Source organism: Phalaenopsis equestris, unplaced genomic scaffold (assembly GCF_001263595.1).
Source record: "Phalaenopsis equestris unplaced genomic scaffold, ASM126359v1 Scaffold000057, whole genome shotgun sequence".
NCBI classification, from domain to species: domain Eukaryota; kingdom Viridiplantae; phylum Streptophyta; class Magnoliopsida; order Asparagales; family Orchidaceae; genus Phalaenopsis; species Phalaenopsis equestris.
Genome location: NW_018164499.1, coordinates 335,574 through 354,912, shown reverse-complemented (window position 1 = coordinate 354,912; position 19,339 = coordinate 335,574). Strand labels below are relative to the sequence as shown.

At 36.4% G+C, this 19,339-nt stretch overlaps 1 protein-coding gene across 2 annotated transcripts in view; it reads right to left on the bottom strand.

Annotated features, from left to right (window-relative positions):
• LOC110019463 (protein NRDE2 homolog) overlaps nucleotides 1-19,339 on the bottom strand; it is a 57,741-nt gene that overhangs the window by 29,597 nt on the left and 8,805 nt on the right. Inside the window, exons 4-7 of one of the 2 annotated variants that reach the window (XM_020717126.1) lie at nucleotides 12,014-12,629; nucleotides 11,675-11,855; nucleotides 7,868-8,225; nucleotides 5,636-5,746 (exon numbers count right to left, since the gene is read on the bottom strand). In XM_020717126.1, the coding sequence (XP_020572785.1) occupies nucleotides 5,636-5,746; nucleotides 7,868-8,225; nucleotides 11,675-11,855; nucleotides 12,014-12,629 (1,266 nt within the window). The remainder of the gene's footprint in view (nucleotides 1-5,635; nucleotides 5,747-7,867; nucleotides 8,226-11,674; nucleotides 11,856-12,013; nucleotides 12,630-19,339) is intronic. The other variant, XM_020717127.1, reaches the window with a different exon arrangement.

Sequence of the window (19,339 nt, the reverse complement as noted above, 5' to 3'; positions counted from 1 at the left end):
ACACGGGTCCCTCACCGACTGTCAAACCTAGTCCATCTCCTATTCAACCTCCTCAGTCTACACAACCCACTCAGGAACTTCGGGTTTATACAATACGAAATAGAACCGCTAAAAGAATAGAGAACCTAACACCGCTTCCAGCTGCTGTCCAAGAATCTAATCCGGCTCCAAAACCCTTTGAAACTCACTCAGGTACGGAATCTATAGACACTAGTGATTATGAGCTTACTCCGCCCGTGAAAGATGATTCTGATGTTCCTTGCACTTAACATCCTATTGCCCGATTTGTTTCATATGAGAGGTTATCTCCTCCCTATCATGCATTTGTTACTGTTATTGACAGAATAAAGGTTCTGAATTCTATTCAGGATGCTCTCTCACATCCGGAATGGAGAAAAGCTGTGAATGAAGAAGTTGCTACACTAGAAAAGAATGAAACGTGGATTGTGTCTAATTTGCCCAAGGATACGAGACCAGTAGGACGCATGTTGTTATTTAGAATCAAATGTAACGCAGACGGAAGCATAGATCGATTAAAAGCCCGATTGGCTGCAAAAGGTTATACTCAGTCATAGAATTGACTACCAAGAGACATTTGCCCCAGTAGCCAAACTAAACTCCATTAGAATCCTACTCTCCATTGCAGCAAACCGAGACTGGCCCCTTATGCAACTTGATGTCAAAAATGCATTCCTTAATGGAGATCTTGAAGATGATGTATACATGAATTTATCTTCCGGTCTTGAAGGGTCCTTAGTGGCAAAATATGCAAGCTCCAGAAATCTCTGTATGGTCTCAAACAATCTCCCCGTGCTTGGTTTGCCAGATTCACCAATTCAGCAATCAAATGCGGTTATACTCAAAGCCAAACTGATCATACAATGTTCACAAAAAGATCCGAGAAGAAGATTGTTGTACTTATTGTGTATGTTGATGACATCATTCTTACCGGTGATCACAATGAAGAATTGACAAAGCTGAAGAAGTTTCTAGCCCATGAATTCGAAATCAAGGACCTCAGAGACTTGAAGTTCTTCTTGGGAATGGAAGTTGCAAGATCCAAAATGGGGATAGCCGTAACTCAAAGGAAGTACACATTGGACCTATTGAAAGAAACTGGTATGCTTGGATGCAAACCAATAGATACTCCAATAGATCCGTATAAAAAGATTGGAATGGAGAATAATAGTTTACCAGTCAACAAATGACGATATCAGCGGCTTGTTGGAAGACTCATTTACTTATCCCACACCAGAACAGACATAAGCTTTTCAGTAAGTATAGTAAGTCAATTCATGAACTGCTGTCAACCGTATCTTAAGATACTTAAAGATAACACCAGGGAAATGATTATTATTCAAAAGGAATGATAGTCAAAAGGTAGAAGTCTTTACTGATGCTGACTGGTCAGGAGATATATTCACCCGACGATCAACCTTTGGGTATTGCTCTTATGTATGCGGCAATCTAGTGGCATAGAGAAGCAAGAAGCAATCGGTGATATCTCAGAGTAGTGAGAAGCAGAATACAGAGCACTGGCGCTTGGTATCTGTGAAGGAATGTGGATCAAAAGATTTCTCAAAGAGCTTGGAATTATGGGAGAAAATTCTATCAAGATGTTCTGTGACAATCAAGCAGCAATCAATATCGCAAAGAATCCTGTTCATAATGACCGAACGAAACAAATTGAGATTGATCGGAACTTCATTTCCGAGAAGGTGGACAATGAAATCATTGAATTGGTTTATACTCCTTCTAAAGACCAAACTGCAGACATTCTCACCAAGGCTCTCCCTAAGTCATGTTTTGATGAGCTAACCAACAAGTTGGGCATGTACAAACTGTACAAACCACCTTGAAGGGGAGTGTGGAATTACGCTCCTTATTATTTACTTTAATTCCATTTAGTACTTCTTATATTTAGTCATAGTATATAAAGAATAATTCCTTAATTATAGGTATTTATGTTTATTCCATAATTATAGGAATTACTTAATTGGAGGAAGATTTCTTTCCTCTTTCTATTTCTTGTACTTGCCTATTTATAGGTGAATTATCTTTGTATTCAAGTGAGAAAAAACATTATTCAAAATTCACAATATATATATATATATATATATATATATGAATATATTTCTTTATTTATTTCTTTATTTATAGAAAGCCCAACAAAGGCTAATATATTAACCATAATTAAAGATACAGATACAATGTGTTGGAGGACCCAAACATGACACCCTGCCAACACCAAAACCACAAGGGGTTCCAAGACTAGAAAATACATAAAAGTACATTAAAGACAAAAAAAATGTTCAAAAATGTTGAAATACATAGTATCAGGTGGCTAGAAAGCAACGCAATTTGCCTCTGCCTCTGCTTCTGGTTCTGAGAAAGGAGTAAGCTAATAAGTTGGTAAGATGATTACCATTGTCAATAGTAACCAATGAATCATCTAAAATGTTCCCGAGCCGGAGTCGGACTCCATTCTTTTTCTTCCTCCTGGAATAGACCTATTATTCCTCTTTCGATGATTGACTCACCTGATCTTGTTCTAAAGTGTGTTGGAGATGTGCAGATTGTTGAACATTAGAAGCAACTACATATTGTACCGGCTGACCTGTTGTTGGATCAAAAGAGCCCTCCCGTGTTTCTTGACATGTATGTGAGTCTTCTTCAATAACAGTGGATGGTATAAACACAACTGGATCTGTAGTTATAGTATGTTGTTCTTCTTTAGGAACTGCAGTGTTGAGAAGAAGATCAGGTTGTATCTTCTCACAGGAATAATAGGTGGTTGTTCTATAGCGATATTCGGTCTTAGATGAGGATGCAAACGATAACAAATAGTAGAGTTGTGGCCAAACATACTACAATGAGAGCAATAAGGAGAGTGTGATTCGATTTCAACCTTTTGCCAATATCCGTTGTGAGTGGTTCCAATCCACACCTCATCCGGAGCTGGTTGAGTGATATCCCTCAACACACCTGAGAGGCTTACCGTAAGCAGTTGCTAAGGAGTAGAGATTTTCCAAGTTAAACAGATGTAATTTTAACCCCGGGAATTTAATCCAGACTGGAATGACAGGGGACTTCGTTTTTGGATTGAAACCAACAGTCAACTTCAGAATTTTCATATAACGATTGTCGATCTGGATAACTTTCCGAGAAAAGATGCGAGTGTAATCGACATCATGAGATAACTGAATCAGTATGTGTCGACCGTTAAGTAAACCAATATTCCAACTGCCCAATAGCTTCATAGCCTCAAAGTTTTTTCGAATGATATCTAGTTTTGGGTGACCATACAGAAATTTCCCCACAAGAGTAAAGCGTCAGGAGGACGCGAGAGTACTGGTTTCAATTCTGTGAGAATAAGAGCAAGCTTCCTATTTTTTTTCCTAATTTTTTTATGCAGGTGTGATCGCCACCACCTTCAAGAGCATTGTGAAAAGATTGAGGAACATTGCAGGACTTGTCAATATGAAAACCAGATTCTGAACCTGAAAGAGAAGCACGAGTAGGAATAGGAATGTCGCCGACAAGTGCAGTAACACAGCTGGGGAGCCGCTGGGCGCTGGAAATAGGCGAGCAAAACTGCCGCCTACGAACGACGCGAAATATATATATATATATATATATATAGCTCAAACTAAACCTCTTACAATTAGAGGATAATTCATATCATCATGATAAAAAGAATAAAAAGTGAAACACAATAATGGATAATTACAAAAGAATAAATTCTCCCCTCAAATGTGACAGCAGGCCCATAATTTCCTAAATCCAGTTCATACAACAATTATATTATTATTATTATTATTATTATTATTATTATTATTATTATTATTATTATTATTATTATTATTATTATTATACATGGGTGGCATTCGAACATTTTTTCCAAGTAAATTGGATGTTATATGTGAATCTTTTGGCAAAGCTATGTTAGTCTTTTACCATAGTCGTAGCACCTAATTGAGTTGACTTCTAGAACACATGTAGAAGTCAAGAAAGGGATTATCAAACTTGAGCCTTATTTATATCATAAATATTCAATCAATAGTTCTGCCATTTATGTTTACTTCATAATTTCAAGCTAAATTTTGTAATTTTTCAAGAATCTCATTATTTTAAAATATGACGGAGTTTTATAATTTGCTTATCGTGTTTATTTAAAAATTGAAATAAAAATTTATTGTGACATCTATTTTAAGGAAAATTTCCCTTGTAGGCTTCTCATGTTTTACTCGTCTCTCTTCCTGTTAAGGCATTCATTTGTCTAAAATCCTGAGATTTTCTCTAATTCTCTTCTTTCACATGATTCTTATTTTCTTCCATCCAACACTCTATGACTGATCCCTCCATTATTTCCCTCATCTTCACCATGCCTAACCATCTCCAACTCTCCATTTCATTATCCTCAATCAACCCCAACATGTTGCCCAACTTCCAGCGTGAAAAGCCATCTTCCTCAACCCAACCAACTCAACAATTCACCACAACACATCATCCATGTAAAGTATAGGAAGTATCATCATCCACCGTCTTTAGTAGAGTTCAGCGATGTCTCTCAATCAAATTGTAGTATTTTAATGTGCATTAGCACATGAACAACATATTCTGAAATAAGAATATGTGCAAGGCCTGTAAAGGGGTTGTTGGCAACAATTATCTCTAAGGGCTCGTTTGAGCAGTCTTTCACAGAGCAGCATATTTTTTCTAACGCCGATTTTTCTTTTTTTGATCTGTTTGTCCACGTAATTCCTAGCAATGTAGGTTTTTCGGAACGATTTTTTTTCCCACCAAAAATATCTCCGAGCTTTTCAAATGCTGTCCTTGGTCTTGCAAAGGAAAAGTCAATTTTAACCTTTATACCATTCCATGAGAAGGCCCCACAGATACAGATTCGATGAGGGTATATCTTAAAAGCTGATAAAAAAAATAATGATAAAATGTACCTAGGAAATTTTATATTCAAACGAAAGTATTGCACTTACTAACGTACATTTATAACAAAACTTTTTTTAATATTACTTTTAAAAGAAGATTTTTAAAAGGTGAGGTGCTCCCAAACAAGGCCTAACTAGAAGACCAAGATTCAAATCACACTCTAACAACTAATTTCCAACTATGTTGCTCCTAAGGCTCAACTTCCCAAACAAAACATATTTTAGAAACTCCAGTCCCATGCAGTCAAACTTGCACTCCAAAGGTCACACCAATCTACATTATCACGTCAAAATGAAGTTTAAAAATAAAACGAATGTACATAAAGTTTAAAATAGTAAAGTAGAATGCAAAAATCAAGATGGAAATCATGTAACTAATTTGCAATCTATATGATAAATGAAACCAGCCAAAAATAAAAAATAAAAAAAATTGAAGTATTCCTGCCATTGGAAATCCATTAGCACAGGACAAGGCCGTAAGAAAAACATCCAATGTCAATATCAATATTCCCATAAGTAGCCTCACTTCGTGCATGAACAACAAATAGCATGTAAACTTTAATAGTGGGGTAGAATGTAATAATCGAAATGGAAGTCAAGGAAACCACATTGCAATCACTATTATAGGAAGAAAACTGATCACAAAATAAATGTCCATTCCCAAAATTTAACAAAGTTATTCTAACCTTTGGTAGTCCATTGGCAGATGACAAAGCCATGTCAAAAATTTTCCTTGCAACGTCAATATTTCCATAAGCAGCCTCGCTTCGTGCGTATACACCACAAAGTAGCAAGTCCTGCTCCACAAAGAATTATAAAATACATGTAAAAGCATAACTGGTTCCTAAAACTCTATAGTAAAGAATGGATTTTTTTATAAATAAAGGGTATTAATTGTTCAAAATAACAGCAAAAGTAAATTTTCACTCGAGTAATCATGAAATATTAAAGACACTATCAAAATTACTAGTATATAAAACTCATTTTGCCCCCACCATTCCATACAAATATAAACTTCATGAAAATGGTTAGCATGTTTTAAAACGAACGAAAATGCATAGAAGATATGAAGCAGAGGAATCATGGAAATGATGAATCATAATTTGAATCACAAATATCAAGACTACTAACATAAGTCGAGCACGAATGTGACAGTAACTGGAGGAAAAGATTCAGTTGATGCTTAGGCTCAGAAATACAAGCAGTTGTGAAACCAGATGATGGCAAAGAAAGCTCACAGCCGCCAGATTTGAGAAAAAAAAATACTATGTTGCAATATATAATTTGAAATTTAATATTAAATTATCTAGCAATCAAACATAATATAGAAGCAGAGGGATCACCAAAATGATTAATAATAGTCAGCATTACTAAGCAAATCAAGGCTACCAACATAAGCACTAAATGTGGCATTAGCTGGAAGAGAAGATTCAGTTGATAATAAGACTCAATAATAAAAGCAGTTCTGGAATGAGGGGGATGGTTGGAAGGGTCTCGACACCTTCCAGTTTAAAAATCATATGTTCCTATATTTAATTTGAAATTTTAACATTAAATTCACATGCAATCACGTATATTATAGAAACTTTCCCTCCCACGTAGGTAAACCCTTTTGCTTCCTCTCACTTGAAATCTTAATTGTGTCACGGAATACAAACATAAAACTTCAACCTGATTATTAGTACATGATTGAATCCTCATTATTCATTTCTTATTGAGCGAGCGTTAAAACATGTCCTTTCAATTATCAAGGCCCATTCAATTCCAATTGAAAGTAACTGTAATATGATCACAATGAAGTAAATAAGACTCATTATTTATACTATTTTCACATGATCATTTAAAATATTGGAAGATTAAAGTGTATTACCATAGGCAACACTAGAAGTTTACTTTGTCAAATTATTAACCTTTAAATAATAAAAGAAAACATAAAAAAAGTGTAAATAAAATAAAATACTTGAAGAGCCTTGTCTACGAAAGCTACTCATTAGCCTGTTGAAGACCCCTAAGTCGCTCCTACTCTCCTTTGTCCATGTGATAATACAGCTATATTCTCTAATGCTATCTATGATTGCTCGGATGTGAGAGTTATTGATGATGCAAGATTTATTCAGTCAAAATATTCTATCGAAAGTCTTCCCAAATTAGTAGATAAAAGGTTTCATCTTGTTTTTTCTTGAAGAGACATAAATTGGAAAAGAAAATTAACATTCTACCACGCTTACTAGATTTCAAGGTAGATACAAATACTCTCATGATGACTTTGGCTTTATTGACTTCGTAGGAGTCTGTTAATCAATCTGCATGTCTCCACTTGGATTGATATTACTCCATCAACTTCAATTTACATTTATCCAATGCAATTAATTTCTTTACTTTCTTAGGCTTTTTTTGTTTTTTTGTAAATGCTTGTTTGTATAGCATTTTAATAATGTATTTCTTTGTCTTAAAAAAATCTAAATCTAATAACATGAATGCTTTCTAATTGGCAGCATTCCTACATCATTTTTACCTCCATAACTGCAAGTCCTTACAGGGAATATATCCTATTGGAATTTCCTTAATTCATTCCTTGATTTGCAAAATTATATCTTTGCTAACATGTAATAAAAAATCTTATTGTTTAATCACTTTTAGCACTTTGTTTTGCATGAGCGCAATCAAAAACCTAACATAACAGTATGTTCGACATAGAAACATAAGACAACAAGAGAATAACTAGTCATCAGTAGTTACTGCATATTATCTGAGCTTAATTACAATATTAGGAAATCTCATGAGCTGCATCAATTTTGAACAAATTATTTTTTTTGCAGATACCAAAATAAGAGATCTTAAAGAGTCCAAAAAATGACTTCAGTAAAAATATCATGCCAATATTGATAAGGTGGAAGTAGCGCCATAAATTTTATAACCTGACGATCTTTTTTGAGTAGAGACTTGGCCAGAGCCCGTGATGGCTTTATGGAGGAACTAGAAGTACTCTTTTGATTAAAAACTAACTCTTCAACAGTAATAAGGGCATCCTCCAAAATATGATTGCGTGGGAAAACACTTAAACAAAGTAAAATTGCATTTCGAAGAAACATCACAGTACTTGTACTCCTAAATATATCAGTGTTGCTGCCCAAAAGGGATTCTAATACCGAAGGAACTGGATGCTCAACACTAGCACACACATTAGAAATAACCCTCAAATCTTCTGAAATAGAATCTTCCAATGTTTCTAAGCTCAAAACTTTTTCCATCCAACTCGCATTGTTTGTGCATGTCCTGAAAAAAAAATGATATTAAAGTTACAATGCTGTAGCTCAAGAAAGCACGCTGGATGCTACATTATATATGTAGCGTATTCAATTTGATAAATCCTTAGTAGTATGTTCAATGAAATTTAAAATTTAGGAAACATATAAATTTTTTACTGGTATTTTCTCCACTAAAAATTAAAATAAAAATCAGTCTGAAAACAGGACTTGTCACACATTCAAGTTTGCTTAGCTGTGACATCAAGAACATCAATTTTTACAAAACTGGAAACATTTAGTTAGCATGGTTGGTTCTTTCCACTGATTCAGGAAAATTTATTCTTTCCCGTTATTGCATTCACATCAAATCGAACTTGATTCATATTCCCAGGTCAGGTTCAAGGTTGGCACCCCTATTTTGACCAAACCTGTAAAGCTAAAATTGCCAGTAGATAATTGAATGGTACCTACAATCTACGCTAGAGCATAAACATGCTACTTTTTGACAAGAATTCATCCACACTGCAACAAGAAAAATGCTACATCATATTTATCTAGCATCAATATACATCAGATAAACCTGTAATGATGGCAAATTTAAAGCTTTCCATCTTTGCCCCTAAACATTATTTAAGGACCGAATCCACCATGAATGGTCTTCCACATGTCATTGAAAGAAGCTACAATTTTTGGTGGGGTAGATCTGCCAACTTATGCAAACTTCAACATTTATAAAGCATTAGCCAGAAGAGTAAAATTTTTCAGCTTTCCCATTCAGCTTTTGTAATTTAGCAGGTGATCCTTGTTAATCGATGAGTAGTTAACTATATAACAAACTATTTACCTCACTAAAATGAGGTCAACAGAGTGGAAGACATTTTCACAGCTACACTTATAGCTTTATGAAGGAACGAGAATAAACATTAGTCAGCTGTCCGATTTAATCACTTCATGAGATCATCGACCTCATTAGCCTTAATATATTTCATGCCACTTCACTTTTATTATCTGCATTTAGACCAAGGCCACAACTTTATCACCTCTTTACAAACATATAGAAACTTATACTACAAAAAGAACCCTATTACATTTGTAAGTAGATCTTAGATCATTATGACCTTACACTTGCTCCTTTGCTTTCAAATATATTACAAATTGATAAATATATGCGACCATTCGTTCCTACAGCTTGCATAAGCTCCTTTTTACTATTTTGGTGCCATCTATTTATCTACTTATAAGTAAAATTCCACGTTATAAAATTTTATTTTGATTGTAAGTATATTAATGTTTTTACATTTTCCATGAAAATATTTACATTAACTTAGGCTATCCCGTAGAGATATGGAATGCATTGGGCTTGGCCAAAGGGTCTGCTTTGGTAACTAGGTTGGGCGTCAATGCATTGCCATGTATGTGTGTGTAGATGGTGGTGCTCTGCTGCAGAATATCCCAAAGTTAGTTAAATATCATGCCCATTATAGGCACAACCGACTTAAATAGACCATTAGCATATTAGTTTTTGGCAGCCATTACCACTAGAATATCCCAGAGTTACTTAAATATTGAGCCCACAAATTCACTAGTTTATCATAATAACATCATTCTTAAAATGGAATTTTACTCTTTTCAAATACTAACCAATAAATACAATCGAAATATTAAATACCAAGTTGTAATCATTCATGATACAAAAATAATACTGCTTTCCTTTATTCTAGTTCTTTGTCTTCCAGAAATAGTATAATATATGATGCAGCAATAAAAGTAGATCTATGTACAACCTAGAAAATAAAAAACTTAATTGCTCATATATTAGTTTTTTTTTTTTTTTTGTTCCTTTTAGTTGTATTGTGAGTAATGCAGTTCATAAATCATAGAGATAAGTAGTATACAATTTCCTGCAATAAATAGTAATGATCTTGAACCTCTGATCAGACAATATTATAAGGAAAAATTAGAAACCAATGAAAGAAATGAAGCTTCAAAATTTTATCTTCTTAAATACCATGTGATGAATTGAAATATGGTACAAAATAGGTGAAATCATCCTGCTAGATTTCCAATAAAGAATGTTGCAATAATAAAGATCATTTTTTTTTCAAAGTATTTGGAAATGATTGAAGTTGAGCTCCATGAATTCCCGATTATCTCTCTTTATTTTGCATGCATTCACATTTTAAGAACTTCATTCTTAGGGTTGTTTAGGCTAGTGTAAATTTCATTTTTACCCATCCACACATTAGTTTTATATTATTTTATAATAATCATTACAAGTTTAACTAATATTCTAAAACTTAATCAATTACTTTATATTATTCTATTATTATCAATTCTAAAAACCAAAACTAAAGGTAACTTCCAAGCCCTTAAATTTACTTCTCACCATTTTAAAGATGAGTTCCAAAACAGAAACTCACTTTCATTACCTTTCCACCAAAAACACATTAACTCACCTCCAGAACTTTGTTTCAATCCTCTCCAACCACTAACACGAAAACAAACTTGCCCTAACGGATGAAGAAGGAATTTGAAATGGTAGAAAAAAACCAATATGGTTATAGCATAAATATTAGAATTTAGGAACAATAAGAAATGCAGGTTAGAAAAATAGCAAAACAAAATGCATTCTTGCAGGGAACAGCAAGTAAAAAAATAGAATAACTAAAAAATGATCACATATGATTAGATGGACTACCAAGAGGGGAAGCAATAGACTTACTTCAACTTTAATCCTGCTTTATAACAATGTAAAAACTGTATAAAAGAAATTCCAAATACAAAGAAAACTATTGAACAAAAGTAAACAGCCACTGCAAACTAGATAACATCAGGGTTTTATTTAAAAAAATCAAATTGAGCAAGATTCTGAATAGATAAAAAGAAAACTTTATGAAGGATTGTTGTATCTCTTCGATAATTAATATCCTCTTAAGTATGGATATTAGCTTCTATTTTAAACTTAATAGAGATAAAATCAAAACCAAATGTCCACTGCACCAAATTTAAGCTAGAACTAACTTGCACTAACAATGAATAAATCTGTGTTGGGCCTGTTGGCATTTAATTGATTAATAGAACAAATAACCAAAACAATCATAATGGTAAAAGGCTGTCAACAACAGCAGCAACAAAGCCTTAATCCCACAACGTGGGGTCGGCTACATGAATCCTTTTTCTCCATTGCGTCCTATTTAGTGTCATATTTTCATTTAGTGCTAATAAATTAAGATCATTTTTAAAACAAATAAAAAAAAACAAAAGTGCATAAATGATGAAAGGCTGTCAACAAATAAAAAAAAAAGAACAAGTTGTCTTCAGTAAGAAATGACAAAAGTGCATAAATGATGAATTCAATGGCAACAGCATTAGTATAAGCACTATCTATGAAAAATTACTTTAGGAGTTTAGAATTTTAAGTCAAAAGAGAGAAATACTGCAAACGCTTTGAAGGAAAATAATCAAATAGAAATTTACCAGCGAGAAATTTTTGCGCCAAAGAATTCAACAAATTGAGAGACCAAAGAGTATCGGGCTTCATTAGAGCACAGAGAAAATAAATATTGATTTACATCTTCAAACAAAATCACCCTTGAAAGCTGTTCATTTCTGTCCATATCATACTCAAGGTATGCTGAGGTGAAACTTCCACAATTTCCTAAAAACATGCCCGAATCATTAAGAATTATAGAAAGATATACAATGGTAGTTTGCTCTTCAAATAAAAATAATTATGCTTTAAAGGATATGTTTAACAAACCATTACGAGAGAAGGGATCATATATGCACGGTAAAAAGCAAATAAGTTCCTTGTACCAGAATTTTCTCGAATAGGCATCCATTGTACTGAATCCCTTGATAGCTCCTCCTGCGACCATTTTTTCCAAGTCATCGTGTCTTTAATCTCGGTATGAGGATCAGCATCTACATCAATCCCAAGCTTCTTTAACAATGTTTCAACATCATCACTCAGTGGTATGAATTCATTGTCAGGATTATCTTCGGTATTGTCAACATCCAAATGCTCCTCTGAAATTTCTTTCTTAGCTGCAGGCTCATTAGAAAAAGCATCCGACCAACCAGACCAGCCTCCTTCTGATTCTTCCACCATTTCTTCAGAAATAGCTTCTTTCTTAGTCTCTTCCTCTTTTTCCAACCATGTAGACCACCCAAGTGCTCCATCCTCACCAAATCTGGCACCATTACTGTTCCAGAAGTGTTCAAAGAGTTTTTGTTTACTATGTGAGCTGAGAAGTAGAGAAGGACAAAACAAACTGTACTCTATTTCTGCTTGGAATAATCCGGTAGCTAACTCTCGATGTCCAGTTTGCCATTCAAATCGGCATAAATTAATAAATATATCTACTAAACCAAGCTCTAGTGGAACTAAGGAAGACCGATTAGATTTCAAATTATAACCTTTGTAATCCTGCTGCCAAAATGAAAAACACAAGTTAGTTATAATTATCATAAAAGGTCAGAAACACTCGCCTTAATTTTTTTTATTTGCAGGTAACCAGAACCAATACACACAATAGCACTAAAATAGAACAGCTATGCCGAACTACAGACCTACAAACCATACCTAGTTGTCAGTTTGCAATTAACCACTCCAACACAAAAAAAAGAAAAAGTGCTCCGGCCAACTCATCATCTTCTTAAATAAGTTAAATGGATGCAATTCCAGAAATCATTTTTTTATTTACAACTCAATCTAAAACCTCAAATGAAGGAGGAAAGCACTCAAAAAGAAGATTTGTAACTATTTTGAGAAGTAGACTAGAAAGTTCATAGCGACTATGAAATAAAATAATGGCGCAATCATTCAGGACCCAATCAAATATCATTAATTACTTTGCAAAGTATTTGATCCTTTGACCTTCACAGATTTGCTCGAGCTTTCAAAGAAGGATAGTCAATAAAGACAGTAAATCAAACGAATAGACTTAATTTGAAGAAAGTAGACAAAAGAGAAAAATTGATAATAGTTATTTGTCACTCACTTTATTTTTAAGAGAGTTTTTTATAAAAAGTAAATGTTGGCTTACACAGTAGCACCATACATAGAATTCACTTCATTTGTAGAAATGGAACTAGATCTAATTAAGACTTCACAAAGGAGATTAGAAGGGCGACATAAGAAAAGAAGTAGAAAGATGTGATTCTGCCTATCCCATTGATGCCCTCCAGAAGGTTTTCTGCATTTTATTCCACTGAATAAAAAAAATATTGGGTTGCCCTGCCAAAAACACATTCCTACATCGTAAATTAATGCAAAGAAGAATCAGGCATTACTTTGAATCTTGTGGTTGACACAGGATGTATCCCGCATGGGAGTTCCAATGACGGAAGCAGGATCCAGCTTCGCGTTTGGAGTCGGTCGGGTTTATTGGGTCACTCCTAGTTATCATGTTACTATATATTTGATTTCATGATGTTTTAGGGCTAGTTTTTCATGAGTATTCTATCGAGACAGCCATCGGCATCTCCAAATTTTCCCTTCTAGGACCGTATCTAAGGTCAAGTAGTGCTGAGACCGTATCTCACTTCCAAGAAGGTATTTATCCTTGATGTTTCCATCCTTTGCAATCTTCCCTCTATCACTGTCAACGCCACCATTGTAACTGTTGCAACCATCCTAATGACAACACCTTCGATGTACTTGCAACCACCGCAAACTCCTCTACGCCCTTTCCTCCCTTGAAGTTTCCTGCAATTGCTTACCATCCAGCTACATCTCTCCTACTTGCGACCAACCCTTCCAGCCACTGTTCGGCCTGTGACACCCCTTTCTAGATAACTGCCGCTAGTCAGCCCCTCCCTCCTTCTGCTTCCTTGCTGCCAGCCATCCCCTCCTTCCTGATGTTCCCTTGTCGCCAACCTTCTCCTTCCTTGCTGCAACCAAGTCACTGACCACCTCACCTCCCTTGTTGTCGCATCCCCATTCCAGCCCTCTATTTCCCCAATCGCAGTGTCACCCTACCGTAGGCTTCCCAACACCCTCGACCAAAGCCCTATTTTGGCGTTTGTGTTGTGTCCTTTGTTATTTTTTATTTGTGTGTTTGTTGTAACCCCTATTTAATTTCAGTGATAAAAGCTACATTTTTCATTGTTGTTTGGTTAACTCCGGTATTATTTAGTATCAGAGCTAGGCCAACGTTAATCATAGCCTAAAATTTCTAACATCCAATTATAACCTGCCCAAGCTCCACCCAAATTTTTTCTTTCACACCCTACGCCACCCCTACACACCTCCTTCCACATATCCAAATCCAAACCCTAATAATGTTGCTGAAGAGGCAATTGTCGAAACTTAATCAAAAGTTTACAATGGACGAGTTGCAACAGGAATTCCGTCGAGTACTACAACAGCTCGTTGAACTGGAATAAAGGACCCAGGGAGAAGCCGGTGTCGATTATGGTATTGAGATCTAATGAGAGAGAGGAAAACCTAAATACCTTCGATAGGGATAATTTCAGTGGAAAAGAAGACATGCCGCAATGCTTCGGGATACAATATAGAGGAGTTCGGGACATGAATTGTCTGTTAGATGATACAGAGATGAAGTGTCTGTTAGATGATAAAAAACTCTAAGAGTGAAAGTGTACATATCAAATATCGAGGAAATGATGAATCTGGATGATTTCATAGAGTGGTTGCAGACCATCGAGCAACTATTTGCATACAGGGATGTGTCAGATGATCAAAAAAACTTGTTGTTATCAAACTTAAAAAAGAGTGTTTTGTTGTGATGGGAAAACTTGAAGAGAGAGAAATAGAGAATGACAGAGCAAGATTACTACCTTAGAGAAGAAGAAGAGAAAGTTGCAACAAAAGTACCTACCCCCACACTAACGTCAAGATCTTTTCTTAAGGCTCCATCACCTATAACAAAGGGACTTAGCAATGGAGGAGTCCACAGCGAAGTTTATGCAGCTTAAGCTAAAATGTGACCTGACGAAGCCAGGGAAGCACACGATAGCCAAGTACTGGGAGGCCTAAAGCCCACCATCGGCAATGTGGTTCAACTAAAGCTCTACTAGTCTTTGAGTGGCATTTAGGCGCCAAAATTGAAGGTGAAGAGACAGCAAAAGCAGAGCAAACAAACATTGTCATTCAGACAACCACCCACAGTTGGAGACATCAGTAGGAGCACATCGAAGTAAGTTGAGAAGTCCAATTAGGAGAATGATCGAGTTGCATAGAGTAAGAAGAAACCTGAGAAGAGCAACACCCCCAATTAGTCACAACAATAAAATATTTCAAATATCATTGTTTTGGACACATCACTTCCAGCTGTCAGACGAGCCAAGTTGTCCATCGAGCAAGGTACAGTTGAGGAAGTGAGCAACAAAGAGGGACTTGAAAAATAAAGTCAGGAATACCAGCTTTCACTAAATGAGGGTGTGATGTTGGTGGTTCGACTAGTCCTTTAAAATGAGGCTACGGAATATGTTGCACGTAAACGGATAGGGACCCAGACACGAGAGACTTTTGTTAATAAAAATATAAGACACAAGCACGCATTAGACACACCATCATAATAAAAGTTATTAATATATATGCATATATAATATATATATATATATATATAGATATATAATAAAATATTAAGAGTAATACAAAAAATAAGAACTTCAATAGAATTATCTTTCAAAAATTAATATGTCAACAACAAGAAATAACAGCACAGGCGAGCGATTGAAGAACTGCTCGAGCTCATATGCGAGAAAAGAAATCGGACGAATAAGTCGAACATATTGGTTTTACCTTTAAGGAAAATATAAATTATTATTTTTAAATTTTTACTTGTAAAAAATATAACATAGATGTTTGAAAAATATTTTTAAAAATTTTTTATTCACTAATTTAAGATTTGTGTCTGACACGATTGTCCCTTTTTTATTTTAATATTATTTAAATCGGACAATTCAAAAACGTGTATGGGGCGTGTTGGGCGAGTGTTAGTGGTTGACACTACATAGCTTCTTAGCCAAAAGTGCTTGTGCACATAGGCTACGAAGGAGCAACAGTAACTTCGCCACAACATATTCTAAACATGTTGCACTGAGAAGGGAAAGGTATACAATCTCATTATTGATTGAGTGAGCAGCAAGAACATGGCATCTACGTAGATGGTGGACAAATTGATCCACATGTCTCAGAGGCACTCCAAGTCATGCTCTTTAATGTGGTTGAGGAAGAAAAAAGTCAACATTGATAGAAGGTGTCTCGTGAAGTTTTCGATTGGGAACCAGCAGCAGGATCAGGCGTGGTGCGATGTTCTGGGGAAGATCATGTCAGTTTAATCGTTAGACTTAGCATGCCGGGTTTAAAAACGCTTACTCCACTAAAGATGGCAAGCTCATTATCCTTCTACCTTTTACAGATGTTGAGATTAAAGGTACCCTTGTCAGCAAAGAAGCACCAGTAGGACAATTTTGGTAGGGATAGCGGGACAGAGGCGCAAATTCGATACATGGGGCAATCATTGCAGAGAGCATTTCAAGGCATCATAATCGATACCTTATCGCCATGGCTGCCACCATTAGATGGATTTCATTCTATCCTCACGACAGATAGGAATGGGCCAACATTGATTCACATTTGGAGGGCCCTACAAAGTATACTTGGCATGAAGTCCCAAATTCAATTTAGCAGTGTACCCCCAGATGGTTGAATCAATATGGATAGCTACTCATAAGTGGAAAAAATTCTCAAGTGTTTTAACAGACTGTGAGACTCAAGTGCTCATATCGATGCAGTTGAAGACTAGCTATAGGAGTTCTGCCCCTTTCAATGTGAAGACAGAAGCTTCAACGAATGAGTTTAAAACTCTCCAATCCCGGGAGACTAAAGCAGGACGTCTCTCGCACTAGAGTTCCCATGATGGAAGTGGGATCCCACTTCATGCTTGGACCGAACCAGTCCAAGTATTTTTATAATTGTAGAGTCGACCGTCCTATTGGGCCACTCCTAGTTATCCTATTACTATAAATTTTCTTTCTTGAAATTTTAGGGTTAGTTTTTAATGAGTTCTCTTTCAAAACAGTCGTCAACATCTCCAAGTTTTTCCTTATAAGATTGTATCCAAGAGCGAGCGGAGCTCTAACTGTATCTCGTTCTGAGGTAGTGATTCGCCTCCAAAAGTCGAGTGGCGCTCAAGTTGTAGCTTGCTCCCAATATGGTGTTTATCCTCGACGTTTCCATTCTCTGCAACCTTTCCACCACAGCAGTAGCTGTTGCAACACCTTTGTTGTTCCTACAGCCACCGCGACCTCCCCTGCCCCCTTTCCTCCCTTGTAGTTTCTTGCGGCTGCTTATCATCCAACCGCATCTCTTGCTTACGACCAACCCTTCCAGCCGATGTCTGGCCTACGACACCCCTTATCACACCCTTGTCGCTAGCCAGACCCTTCTTCTTGTTGCTCCCTTGCCACCACCCATCCCCTCCTTCATGATGTCCCCCAATCGCCAGCCTTCCCCTCCTTCATGATGTCCCCCAATCGCCAGCCTTCCCCTTACCTGTTGCAGCCCAGCCACCAACTACTTCACATCCCATGTTGCATCACCTGACATGAGAGCTTCTCGTAGGGGCATTTTTGTGACCCTTACTACCAATACCATGAATTGAACTAGACGCGGTAAAGCTTCTAGCGACCTAGGACCGCTCATAACAATGAATTGAAGGTCGACTGACCTTCCTTACGTGGATTTGGTCATTTCAACAATGGGTCTAATCTTCATTACATAATGCTTATATATTTGATTTTTGTGTTTAGGCTTTCAATTTTTTTTTCGTATTTTTTGTCAACACAGCCCTCGGCGTCTAAGTTTTCCCAACTAGGATTGCATCCTTCCCTCCACCTTCTCCCAGGCTCCTGCCTCGATATCGCAGCCTCGTAAGCCCCTTGCCTTGTTGTTTGTTGTCGTTCCAACCACCTGAACTGCATTCCTTCAACCTCGCTTTTGTTACAACACTGACATTATCTTTCCAACCATCCAAGACCATTCCCCATACCACCTCGTCGTTGTCCTAGCCGCCAGAACCACCTACCGCAGGCTGACTGTTGTCCCTCCGCTTCGCCTTTAGCCATTGTTTCTTTGTTTCCCAATCCCCCCTTGCAAGCGATTTTCCAAACCCCTATCAGCCAACACCACCCGAGATTCACCATACTTAAGAGTTTGTGTTGTGTCTGCTGCTATTTCAGTTTTTTATTGTTGTGTTGTTGTATTTTCCCTTTCAAATATGTTGGTTATAACCTCCTATTTTCTTTAAGTAATAATATTAATTTTTCCTCTTGTTATTTGAGTTGACTCTAATCATTTGGTATAAGAGCACGCGTAACTCTAATCATACCCTAGGGTTTCTAGCATCCACCCATACCCAACCACACCTCCACAAAAAATTCCAATCATTTGTTGATTTTTCAATCCGACCACCCAAAATTTTTCTTCCTCACCCAACATCACCCTTACACACCTTTCACCTACCAACACGCGAACCCTAATCATGCCACTGAAGAGACGATAGTCGGACACCGATCAATAGTTTATCATGGAAGAGATATAGCAAAAACTACGTCGAGTGCTACAACGGCTTGATGAATTGAGGAAAACAGACCATCTAGACGAGTCACTTGTAGCCACAACGGTGACTTGCTAGACCGCATAAATGAAGTAAATCTCTTCCATCATGCAGATTCCATTGATGAAGAACCTCTATGGCAAAGATTTGTCCTGAAATATCTGAAAACTAAATTTTTAAAGTAAATGTGGATTTGCTATATTTTAACGGCCGCATGGATCCGGACGAGATCATCAAGTGGCTCTAGACTTTGGAATGTGTAATTGAGTAACAAGATGTCTCATCAGATGAAATGATGAAACTAGCCACCAGTAAGTTAAGGAAGAGTGCATCTCAATGGTGGGCAAACTTAAAGGTTCTTCGACCGCGAGAAGAGAGAGTAACATTACTACTTAGTCCAAATATGAAATAGAAGATGCAGCATCAGTACCTACCAGCTTACTATATATCAGATGTTCAAGCCTCAGTTCCAAAAGTGGAGCGACCGCCACATCTTACATGCACGATTTAACCCGAGAACCATATAGCCAAAATAAACCCAGGCGAACATCCA